Source organism: Phacochoerus africanus, chromosome 4 (genome assembly GCF_016906955.1).
Source record: "Phacochoerus africanus isolate WHEZ1 chromosome 4, ROS_Pafr_v1, whole genome shotgun sequence".
In the NCBI taxonomy this organism is placed as follows: Eukaryota; Metazoa; Chordata; class Mammalia; order Artiodactyla; family Suidae; genus Phacochoerus; species Phacochoerus africanus.
In genome coordinates, this window is record NC_062547.1 from 116,261,304 (window position 1) to 116,274,532 (window position 13,229).

A 13,229-nucleotide genomic window follows, 5' to 3' on the forward strand; every position below is an offset into this window, starting at 1 on the left:
CTCAGTCCAACTCCAGCGTGTAGTACTAGTTCAGGTAAACAGAATTTGTACCAGTCAAATTTGCACAGTGCTGCAATTGTTTTGGTTGTTTTAACTGGCAACATTAGACACAGAAGACAGTATATCTTACAATGTATATACAAGTGTAGTTTGATATGTACAACATAAATATGAAGTGTTAGTATAACCAAGAGGAATCTAAGAAGGAAAAAGTTGGATGAGGACCACAGTGTTAAGCTATCTACTCATCACAGATAAATATACAAAACCTTTGAAATTATGACATAACCAGTCCTCTGAGATTTATGGCTGGGGTATTGCTCTCATTCCAAGCTCCTGCTTTACATTTATCATCTTTATATTCATATGGCATCTCTATTTTCAAAGTCTTACAGATGTTTCCCTCTCCTAGTAACCTTTTCAGCTGAAATTTTATATGCTTCATATTCGCTCAGAAGCAAATTCTTTTCTGAAAGGTTAAATCTCTCTGTTCGACCATTTCTGGTTACCCAAGCATGAACAAATGTTGTTTAGGAAATTTGTCAAGATCCACTTTTTATGTGTTCAGATTTAATTTATGAGCTGTCATGTACATATTCTCTCAAAAAAAAAAAAAAAACCCACACATTTTTTGCTTTAAGATACAATTGGTTGAGGTTGACACTCCACTTTCTGTATAGAGTGTGGTTATAAAGAGATCTGGTCCTATCCTGGATTTTCAGACCCTCCTTGCATATTTATAAGAATGCTTTTTTCTTTTGTTTTCCCAAACTATCGATTATTTAGGAGAGCTTGAGGGTAACAACTCCTGTCTGGGTGTTTATTGTCAAATGACAAGAAAAGTTTTATTCTGTGAAAAATTAGAAAAATAAAGATTTTACATGTTTATTGATTGAAACAGGCATTGGTCCTCATTCTGTTATGGACAGGAATATCTATATTGATAATAGTATCTTTTAAGCAAATAATATTGGGTATATTGGCAAGACTTTTCTAAGATGGCATACTGTTCATCTTAAGATTATAAGTGTCCTGAAATACGGGGCACTTACAAAATTAAAATGAACTAAAGTAGGAATGGGCGGATGGAGCAGAAACAGGAGAACAGAGGGCAGAGACACTTTGCTTCTGAACTGGCAGACAGTCTCAAGACGTATGGACATATTCCAGTTATTGTTGTGTGATAAATCAGCTCAAAACTTAGTGGCTTAAAACCCAATCCTTTTAATATCTCTGGGCGTTGGCTGGGCTCAAATAACTTTTTGCTCAGGGTTTCTCATGCAGTTGTGACAGGGCTAGTATCCTGGGAAGGGCTAGTATCCTGGGAAGATGCACTCACTCGCTCACTCATGTGTAGCACCTGGGCTGGAAAGCCTCACACCCCTGAGGCTCCTAGGGCATTTCTTTATGTCTCTACATGGTCTCTCTATGTCCCAGTGATAGAGCCAAATTGAATCTCTATTGTCTTTTCTAACCTGGCCTGGGAAGTCAAGACAGGCGCAAAGGTCCTCTTGGGTTGGAGGGGAGGCGACAGACTCCACCTCTTGATGAGAGATGCACCAAAGAATCTGCAGATGTGTTTTAAAACTACCGCAGGATTTCATAACCTCTGGCAGAAAGTCTGGGACAGAATAACGAGTCATTCATGGAACCACAAATTGGCTCCTTGTGGTTCCCCATCTGCTGTGGTGGAAGGATACTGCCATGTTTAAGGGCTCCTGTTCTGGAGTAAGACGGCCAGCCTAGCCTGGCCTTTGTCCTGACACTAAGCCCAGAGCCTTAAGTAAGTTCAGGTGCCTCAATTTTCTTATCTGTAAGTTGGAGATAATGAGAGCTAACATTTATTGATCACAGTCGGTACCAGGCATTGCCCTAAGTGCATTGTATACGGTCTTATTTTATAACCAAGTCAATTCTATGAGATACTTTACTAAGTCATAAGAGTTGACAATAATAGACATCTTTCAGGCCTTTGGTGTGGATCAAGTGAGACTTATTAGGTTCCCTTTTGATGTTATTTAACCTGATGTGGCAAATTCTAGCCATGTCAGGAGAGCGTGCCATTTCCGGAAATGGACAAACGTGCACAATGCCACGTAGGAGCGCAAATGATCCTCGGTCTAGTGCGGGAGACCTAAGGAGGGTCAGATTTCCTGACAGGTGTTAAAAATGAATTTATAAAACTAGCCAATCCGGGTTTCATTTGGGGCTACAGAATTCAGCGCAATCCAGCAGACAGGGACCAGGAGTTCGCAAAAACGGCAGTGTTTTTCTTTATCTTAAAAAAGAGATCCACAACAGGGAGCAGTCCAAAGAGTTCTGCCCAGAGAACGCCAGCCCTCCGCCCGAAGCCTTCCCCAGGTGTCAGGGGCCCGCGTCGTAGCCGGAGACACTGACCTGACCACCTTCCCGAGGGCCTCCCCTCGCGTCCCCATCGCCACCCTCACTTCCCTGACTCCACGACCCACCTTCCCTCCTCCCTCTCCCCTAAGGTGTCTACTCCCGCGACTGCAGAGCGCCCATCTTCCAAGCCCGGGCAAAACCCGGAGAGGTGGAATCCCTCTCCCGGAGCGCCCCGGCGGCCACTGGGCATGCTCCGTCGTCAGGCAGGTTCGGGGCTGGAAGCAGCTTGTGCGCCTCGCGGATTCCTCCTGCGGCCGCGCGTCCTCCGCCTCGCGAGCAGCGAGCGGACGCATGATGGCGGCCGCGGCGGGGAGCGCCAGCGGCGGCAGTAGCGGCGGCGGCCGCGGCGGCAGCAGCAGCAGCGACACGTCCAGCACGGGCGAGGAGGAGAGGATGCGGCGCCTCTTCCAGACATGCGACGGCGACGGCGACGGCTACATTAGCAGGTACTCGGGGAGGTCCGTGAAACCGGATGCGTCGTGATGAGCCTCTCGGCGCTGCCCTTGACCCCTCCTCCGTCCCCTCGCCCCAACTTTCCGCAAGTTGCTCAGAAGCTCACGGGAAGAGTTGGCTGCGACTCTGAGAGCGCGTCGACAGTTCGGCCACTGAGGCGGGCCGAGGGGGCTGTTCTGCTCGTCTTCTGGGGGTGCCAGTTGATCCAACTTTTTCCAGTGCCGTCTTTGTCTGGGCTTTGGGAGACATCTCTTTGGGATGCGGGTCCTTCCCCCGGACTCCTGCGCTCTTACTGGTGGGCAAACGTGTTCTGGCTACTTGTCCCACGTAGAAGGTAGAAGAGACTGCACTGCAGCCTCGGGCTTCTTTCTAGGTGTCAAGACGCTGTGGCCTCTGGGCAGCGATCTTGTCCGGTTGCTCGGTGGGCAGACCCTTGGCTGGACCAGGATAGGGATGCGCTCTGAGCAACAGAGTTGAATATGAAAACAGGCTGTGAAAAACTTTCATGTGACGCAGAGCCCCTGCGTTCCAAACTTTGGAACCCAAAGAACGGGCATAGTTTGCCACTCGGTGCAGATTGAAACGTATTAACCTGAAAGGAACGAAGCGCTCAGGCGCAGACTGGGGGTTTAGGGGTGAGGCTGGCATACTCCCTACGCCGGCTTCTCGCTGTGACCAGGTGGGCCCGGGAGGGGTCTCGCAGCGTCTGTGCGCGACCACTCGCTACCCTCGCAGTGCTTGCTTCCAGCTCTCCTATAGGGGCGGTGTTGCAACATCAAGCCTCAGCGCTTGGCAAAATAATTACTTCTACCCACATTTTTGTCACCTATCAGACACTGATGGTGAAGAAGGCCCTGTTTTACGGTGTGCGTGTATGAGAGAATGCCACAGGGCTCCCATGACTGTACCCGCCGAAATTTGAATTGCCTTCAGGGGAGTAGGCAGTCTAAATTGTGTATCACATGTTTCTTTAGCCTTTGTCTTGATGATGCTGGAGATCTTCTGAAAATCCCAGGATACCTCCTGCTAATTGTCCTTGGCTACCTAGAGAGAGGGGAAAAAAAAAAAAATGGGGAATCCTTCCCCACCCCCAAATGTTTAAAAATCCGAGATGATTTGACATGTAAAATAATTTAACATTTAAAAAGTAGTTATTTATTTGGGAGTCGACTCAATTATGCTAATTCTTATTACTTTTATGAAGTAAAAATGTTATGAATTTTCTTACTTTTCTAACGTTTCATTGGGAAACGTTAGAAAGATATCAGAAAACTTCATGGAGTAATTCTATTCTGAAATGAAAAAAAATGTAACTCTAGTTGATCACATGTAGATTTTTATCTGAAAAGTCTTTCTCTGTTTTTCTAGGATAAAAATTTCATGATCTAGTTTAGATTATTATTGTTTTCCTACTTGAAAGGCCATTATCTCATCTGCAATAAGAAAGACTATTTTTCATGTTGGAATGCAAAGAGAATTTAATTTTACGTGGGCAAGAGTGCATACAGGAAACTAGCAGAATTTGCTCCTTCCCTTCCTCTATTCCTATTATTCCTAATATTATTCCTATTAATATGTTGCTTCATCTGAACTACATTATATATATTAATGTATCCATGAGGACATGGGTTTGTTCCCTGGCCTTGCTCAGTGGGATAGGATCTGGCATTGCCGTGGGCTGTGGTGTTGGAATCAGTTATGCTAATTCTTATTACTCATGTTATTTTGAATGGGGGCTGTATGAACACTGAAGGATGATGACAATTTTAAGCATGGGTTGAGAATTTTGTTTTGGAGATTGAAGCACTGTAAGGGCATGATGTTAAAGAAGGAATTTTAGATGAAGGTTGGGCAAAAGTGGGGAAAACTGTTATTATTCTTTGAGCCACATCTCCTTAATATAACTGCTTAAAAGTTGGATGGTATGTGCAGTTGTGGACCCAAAGCCAGAACTTTAACTGTGGGTAGAGTTGCTCTGAAAGTTTTTTTTAGGCTATGACGAAATTTCCATATAGGAGGTCAGGGTGGCAATCTTATTGAAAGAGGCACACACACAAAAAATTGTTTAGAACTGTGTTTACATAGCAAGCACAGTTTTACTGGAATATATGTTTATTTGGTATGGCTTGAGGAATGGGGTTAATGAAAATAATGACTCCCTCTCCAATGTCACTCCTTTGTGCTGTCCCTGTTTAATGACTTTACTGACCCCTCTACAGTGGGAAGTAAGGTGTGGAATGTGGTGAATTTTCTCTTTTAGTAAACATGAGCATTGGGCTTTCTACTTTAAAACCTTAAAAACCTTGAATTCTTCAATAGATGTCAAGTTTATACTAATGGTAAATAGCTGTACCCACTTAGGATTTTGGTTTGGCTTTGTATAACAGAAATCTAATCACACTCAAATAAGGATTGACTTTCACACCTAGAAGCCTGGAGGTGGGCCAGCCAGACTGAGGCAGCAGCTCCACAGCGGTATCAGTGGTAGCAAATCCAACTAGTATCTATGAGGATATGGGTTTGATCCTGGCCTTGCTCAGTGGGATAGGACCTGGCTTTGCCGTGGGCTGTGGTGTCGGTCACAGATGCAGCGCAGATCCCGTGATGCTGTAGCTGTGGTATAGGCTGGCAGCTGTCGCTCCGATTTGACCTCTAGCCTGGGAACTGCCATATGTCACAGGTGTGTCCCTAAAAAAGCAAAAAAAAAAAAAAAAAAAGAAAGAAAGAAAGAAAAAGAAAGAAAGACAGAAAGTTAGGGTTTTTGTCTTGAATATTCTCTTGGCTCAGCCTTCCCCGTCAGGCTGCCAAAAAAAGGCATTAGCTAACTAGAGGTTTCTGGAACTGCTGCTCTGCCCAGGAACTCCCAGCCTGCCAGAGGGACCCAGAATCACTCCCATGAATGCTTTAGCTGGCACAGACAACAACCATCAGGTGGAACCAAGCCACAGCCTGTACAGGGCAGGATTTTGGTTGTGCACAGTGTGACCACAGCAGACTCTTCTGGTGCATTCATCAACCTTACGATGATTTAACCCCACCTTTGTAGTATTGAGTTTGGGGATCCCTATTTATTATGTTATAGGAGATGGTGGTTTTATTCTATTTGTTGAAATTAATTTCCTTTTGGAATTTTAAGGTGTCTCATTCTTACCCTTCAGGTTTTTTATTTTCCTTTTTCTTTTTTTATGGCTGCATCTGCAACACACGGAAGTTCCTGGGCTAGGAGTCAAATTGGAGCTACAGCTGCCAGGCTATGCTACAGCCACAGCAGCACGGGGTCTGAGCCCCATCTGCAACCTGCACTGCAGCCTGCATCAATGCCACATCCTTAAGCCATTAAGCAAGGCCAAGGATCGAACCTACCTCCTTGGCAAGACAGCATCAGGTCCTTAACCTGCTGAGCCACAACAGGAGCTCCTTGTTTTTATCCTTCCATTTAAGAAAATATTTATGTTGAACATTTAGGCAAATAGCTAACAATTACATTTATATTTAGCCCCTGAGCCTCAGCTCAAACATTGTCCGCCTTAGAGAGCCCTTCCATGAGCACTGTGTCAAAGTGAGTTAGCTCTACCCCAGCATTACTCTCCCTCACCGTCCCAGTGGCCTTCTTCCGAAGCCTTCCCTACACCTCGTAATTACATTTCAGTTTGCTACCTCGTTTGCCCATTTATCATCATTCTCCCACTAGATGTAGCCTTCATGAAGGCCAAAATCATGTCTGTTTTGTTAAACCAGTACCCTCAGGATCTAGCACTGTATTTGCCATATAGCATCCAATCAGTAAATTCTGAGGAATAGATAACTAAAAATAAAACAGCAATATGTTCATCTATATTGAAAAATCTTTCAAGTATTTTCATTTCTAAGCATATTCCATGTTTATGAAATACTTGAAATGTGAGGATATTTAAGTATATAATATTTTCCTTTAAAAATAGCTTCTTTCCAGTTATATAAAAGATGTTTTTGCTGCTGAAAATTTGGAAAATATGGAAATATATAAAAATAAAGTCAAAATCATCCATTATCCCATAACTGAGGACTATCATTTCTATTTTCCTGGTGGCATGTCCACATCATATCCTTCCTCCAGTGCTTTAAAAATGATTGGATAAAAGGGAAGACATCTCACTTTCATGAATAGGGAGATTTAATATTGTTATGATGGCAGTATTCTCCCACACTGATCCATAGATTCAGTATAATCTTTCTCAGAATCCCAGCTGACAAAGGAATAGACATATAGATCAGTGAAATAAACTGAGAGTCCAAAAATAAACCCAAATGTCTTCAGTGAATTGATTTTCAACAAGCATGCCAAGACAAAATTATCAGAATCAAGGGAGAAAAAATAGACTTTTCAACAAATGGTGCCAGGACAACGTGATAGCCACATGTAAAAGAGTGAAGGTGGAATACTTTTCTCACATATAAAAATGTATATTCCTCATATACAAAACGTATGTATTCCTCAATTCCTCATATACAAAAATTAATTCAGATGGATCAAAAAGTTAAAATGTAAAAACAAAAACTATTAAACGCTTAGAAGAAAACATAGAACAAAATCTTTGTCATCTTGGATTTGGCAACGGATTTTTTTTTGTGTGTGCCTTTTTTTAGGGCTGCTTATGGAAGTTCCCAGGCTAGGGGTTGATTCAGAGATATAACTGCTGGCCTACACCACAACCACAGCAATGTGGGATCCGAGGTGTGTTTGCAACCTACACCACAGCTCATAGCAATGCCGGATCCTTAACCCAATGAGCGGGACCAGGAATCAAACCCGTGTCCTCATGGATATTAGTTGGGTTCATTACTACTAAGCCACAATGGGAACTACATTGGCAATGGATCCTTATATGTGATACCAAAAGTGTAGGCTGCATAAGAAAGCTAGACGTATTGGGCTTCCTGAGGTTTTTAAAACAATGCTTCAAGTGACTCTATCAAAAGAATGAATGACAGTGTAAAAGATGGGACAAAGTATTTGCAAATCATATATTTGATGAAGAATTTGCATCTAGATTATATAAAGAAATCTTGCAACTCAGCAATGAAAAGATAAATAACCTAATTAAAAATGGGTAAAGGATCTGAATGGACTTTTCTCCAAAGAAGATATACAAATGGCCAATAAGCACATTAAAAAGATGTTCAACATCATTAGCCACCAGAGAAAGGAGAAATCAAACAAATAATACAACGCTACTTTAAACCCACTAGGATGGCTATAATCAAAAATGCAGAAAATAACAAGTGTTGACAGGATGTGGAGAAATTGAAATCTTCAAATACTGCTGGTAGGAGCATGAAATGGTGCAGCCACTTTGGAAAGTAATAGCAGTCCCTCATAAATGTAAACACAGAATTACCACATGATCCAGCAATTCTACTCCTAGGTATATATTGTAAGAGAACTGAAAACATATGTCCTTACATAAACTTGTGCGCAGATATTCAGCAGCATTATTGAGAATAGTCAACAGATGTAGACAACCCAAATGTTTATCAGCTGATAAATAAATAAATAAGATGTGGTGTACTCCATGCAATGGAATATTATTCACTCATAAAAAGGAATGAAGGAGTGAAATATGCTGTGATGTGGATAGACTTTGAAAACATTATGCTATGAAAGAAGCCAGTCACAAAAGACCGTACATTACATGTTCCCACATATATGACATGTCCAGAATATATAGACAGAAAGAAGATTAATGGTTGCTAAGTGGTGTGGGTAATGGAGGGATTGAAGGATGGTCGTTAGTGTATAGGATTTCTTTTTCGATGATGGAAATCTGCTGAAGTTGACCATAGTTGCACAACTTTAGGAATATATATTTTTTTAAAAAAATTAGACTGTATACTTTACTTGAGTGAGTGAGTTTTATGTTATGTGGATTATATCTCAATAAAGCTACCACCCTCCAAAAATGATTGAAAACGTGATTCGTAATTATAATATTCTGTTATCCTCTTATACCCTTATTGTTTGGCATTTAGGTTGTTTGTAATTATTTACTTTGGAATTTCATTAAATCTAGGATGCCATATGGACTGGAACACACCATTTTATGTACCTATCAAACTATGTGAGGGTCTTGACTACAATTTGATGCTGCTTTGAACATTCATTTCTTTGTTTTTTGTTTTTTGTTTTTTTTCTTTTTTTGGATGCCCCATGGCATATGGAGTTCCCAGGCCAGGGATCAGATCTGAGCTGCAGTTGCAACCTACGTCATAGCTGCAGCAACAATGGATCTTTTAACCTACTGTGTAGGACCGGGGCTCAAACCTGCATCCTGGTGCTGTAGAGACGCTGCCAATCCCATTGCACCACAGCAGGAATTTTGTCTTTGGCTTATTTTTGAAGCAACTTTGTTGAGATAAACCTTGCATACAATACAATTCACCTATTTAAGGTATACAATTCAGTGTTTTTAGTATATCCACAGAGTTGTGCAACCATCATCATAATCAATTTTAGGACATTTCATCACCTTAGCTAGAAGCCCTGTACCCTTGAGCAGTTATTCCACATTTTGCCCCAACCTCCCCAGCCCTAGGCAACCATTAATCTATTTTCTGTCTCTAGAGAGTTGCCATAATGGATATTTCATGTAAATGGAATCATACATTATGCGACCTTTAGTTGCTTATGTTTTGGTGTCATATCCAAGAAGGTTTTGAACCCAAGGTCACAGGGATTCGCTTGTAAGTTTTCTTTTAAGAGTTTTTTAGATTTAGTGCTTATATTTAGGTCCATAATCCATTTCAGGTTTATTTTTGTTTATGGAGTGAAGAAAGGGGTCCAAGTTCATTCTTTGGGGTGTGAATATCAAGTTGTTTTAACATGACTATTGTTTCCCACTCTTGTCAACAATCAATTGACCATAAACCTAAGAGTTTATTTCCGGACTCTCAGTTCTTCTCCATTAACACATATGTCCAGCCTTATACCAGTACCACACCATTTTGAATACTGTTGCTTTGCTATACATTTTGAAATTGAGGAATGTGGAGTTATCATTGTGGATCAGTGGTTAACGAACCTGACTAGCATCCATGAGGACACTGGTTCGATCCCTGGCCTTGCTCAGTGGGTTAAGGGTCCAGCATTGCTGTGAACTGTGAAGTAGTTTGCAGACATGGCTTGGATCCAGTGTTGCTGTGGCTCTGGTGTAGGCTGGCGGCTGCAGGTCCTATTGGACCCCTAGCCTGGACGTGTGTGCAACCCTAACAAGACAGAAAAGAAAAGAAAAGAAAAGAAATTGAGCAATGTGAATCCTTCAGTGTTATTCTTCTTAAGATTGGCTGTCTGTAGTCCTCTGAGTTCCCATACACATTTTGGGATCAGCTTGTCAATTTCTTCAAAACAGGTAGTAGGGATATTTAATTGTGTTTGTGTCGAATCTATAGATCAGGTTTGTTCACATGCATTTTTTAATAACTGTATTTTTCAGGATTTTTTTTTCCCCATCAGCCCTTTATTTTTACAGTCTTTTAATTTGGAATCAGCATATTAGTGAACACCCAACTTAATATTAGCAAATGTTATAGATTTATAGTTTACAACCAGTTAGTCCATAAATTATCTCATTTAATTCTTGCAACAGGAATTAAATCTTTATTTTAAGACAAGGAGCCAAGATAACATAGCCTCTGAGGCACAGGAATGAACCTGTGGCCCTTACCACAGGCCCTTACCTTTTTTACCATATATGCTGTGCAGCTAACATAAGAAAACCTATGAAAACCCCAAAGGCCTTAAAGTTATTTTCTGTTTAATTTACCCAAGGTCTATGGTGCAGATGAATTTTCATTTTAACACTGGCTTCCTAGCATCAGTGGGAATGGCATTTAAATTCTTGGTACAGAAGGTGAGACATTTGCATTCTAAATGAATTTCCACAGGGGTCTCAGCTGGGGAGACTCTCTGTTGTTTGGTAAATTGAAAATCTCTTTAAGTGTTCATCCCAGAGTAGAAACCATATGGAGAGAAAGGGCATTTCCTTAGAGAACAGTTAATTGTCAGCTTTTCATTGTCATTTCAAAATGTCAGTTTAAATATGTAAATGAGTAATTACTAAATTTGTGCGGTTGATTATTGATGACTCTAATTGATGGGGGAAAGAGTTGGGTAGGCAGAAGGACTCTCTGGACCTCTTCATTTTTCAAACATTTGGATCCCCATCCTTTGACAGAGTGAAAATGTAAATGGAACACATTGCTAGACCAACCAATGTGTTTGTCTGATGTGACACTTGTTAGCTGAGTTTAAGTGTGGCTCTCAGTTGACTATTTAGCTGTAAAACTTTTGCTTGGAAAACTCTAGCTAGATGAGCTCTTTGTTTAATTTTTTAAGCGTTCGTACCATCATATAGAAGATACTTGAAAACGAATCTTAGACTTGATGTTGGTGTTAATTGGACGTCTATTCAATGTCATGGCAAGCGCTGTAGATTAAGACACCTGCTGTCCATTGTTTCATAGTTCAGCACACTTGGCATTCGTGATAGAGATGCAGGAAGTATAAACACAGGGTGAAGGAAGGCCTTTGCAAAAATGGAACTATGTTTCCTTTAAGTGTCAGGAATTTTCACTTACAAAAAAATCACAACTTCTTTCTGAGACTAACAAGCTTAACAGAATATTCTGCATTAGAGGTTAATGCTTCTTAGGCAAGAGTTTTACTTTGATAGTTTCATGTCCTGTAGAGTCTTCACCTGAGTGTATTTCACAATAGACAAGGCAGAAATCACTGTGAGAATGTTGTTGGGGAAGCATGTACTCTTCTAAAAACATGTTGGTGGTTTTATAGTTATTATAAGCAAAGGATGACATCATTGCTGCTCATCTCCCCTTTCTGGTTTCCTAAATTCCTTCCTCTTGTTGACTAAATGAGCATTATTATCCTAGGGTCCTATCCTGCAGGCTCGGCTCCTTGGAGCCCCTCTGCATGGATCCTGAAGTCATTTTTCTGTAACACAAAACTGAACAGTCAGCTCTTCTTAAAGTCTTTCAACAGTTGCCTGTGTCCCTTACACATAAGCTCAGATCCTCTAGAGCCATTAGATTTGAAGCACCTGGCCATCTGGCACAGTGACTCCATCCCCTCTAGCATTCTTTCACGCTCCCTCCCCCAGCATGCCCAGCTGTTCGAAAAGGCTGTGCTTCTCACCTGCAGCTCCTTCTGTAAGTCCCCTTCTCTCCCCCTTGTCTGCCTGATGAGCACCTTATTTCTTCTAGTCTCAATTCTCATGCAGCTTGGTCTTTCTGGAGACCTCCCCTCATGCCTCAACACCTTACACACCCTCCTCGGCCAGCACAGCTCACATTTGATATTCTCGCTGTTTCCACTCCTTTGCTCCCCACACCCAAAGGCAGAGACTATACTTTTCTTGCCTTTTGTCTTCACTAACTCAGCACCCGACATGTAATAGAAACTTACTAGGTATTCATCAAATAAATAAAATTGTTCGTGTGTAATGGTAATTTCAAACACTTTAGAATATTTAGAAAAAGTTTTTTTTTTTTCTTTTTCCTTTTTAGGGCTGCACCCATGGCATGTGGAAGTTCCCAGGCCAGGGATCGAATCGGAGCTATAGCTGCTGGCCTACACCACAGCTCACAGCAAGGCCAAATCCTTAACACACTGAGCAAGGCCAGGGATCGAACCCAAAACCTCATGGTTCCTAGTCGGATTCATTTCCACTGTGCCACGACGGGAACTCCAGAATATTTAGAAAAAGATTTATCAGATTTTGTCCAATTTAGAAGCTGGAAATCTAAATGTCCATTAACAGAGGAACGGATACAATGGAATATTACTCAGCCATAAAACAATGAAATAATGTCATTTGTAGCAACATGAATAGACCAAGGGATTATCATACTAAGTGAAGTAAACCAGACAGAAAAGCACAAATATCATATCACTTATATGTGGAATCTAAAATATGATACAAATGAACTTATTTTCAAAACGGAAACAGAGTCTCAAAGAAAATAAACTAATGGTTACCAAGGAGGACAGAGGGAAGGGGGTGAGGGAGGGATAAATTAGAAGTTCATGATTAGTGAATACAAAGTCCTCCTGTAGGAGTTCCCTCAGTGGCTCAGTGGTAACGAACCCAACAATTATCCATGAGGATGTGGGTTCGATCCCTGGCCTTGCCCAGTGGGCTAAGGGTCCATTGCTGCTGTGAGCTGCAGTGTTGGTCACAGATGCAGCTTGAATCCTGCATTGCTGTGGCTGTGGTGTAGGCTGGCAGCTGTAGCTCCAAATTGACCCCTAGCCTAGGAACTTCCATATGCCGCAGGTGTGCCGAAAATCATATTTTATATAATATATATATGGTTTCAAA

General features: G+C 41.6%; 1 protein-coding gene across 1 annotated transcript in view; it reads left to right on the forward strand.

Annotated features, from left to right (window-relative positions):
* The first annotated feature begins 1,085 nt into the window (after nt 1-1,085).
* LOC125124712 (uncharacterized) overlaps nt 1,086-13,229 on the forward strand; it is a 108,527-nt gene continuing 96,383 nt past the window's right edge. Inside the window, exons 1-2 of the mRNA XM_047774735.1 lie at nt 1,086-1,153; nt 2,289-2,849. Coding sequence (XP_047630691.1) covers nt 1,086-1,153; nt 2,289-2,849 — 629 coding nt within the window. The remainder of the gene's footprint in view (nt 1,154-2,288; nt 2,850-13,229) is intronic.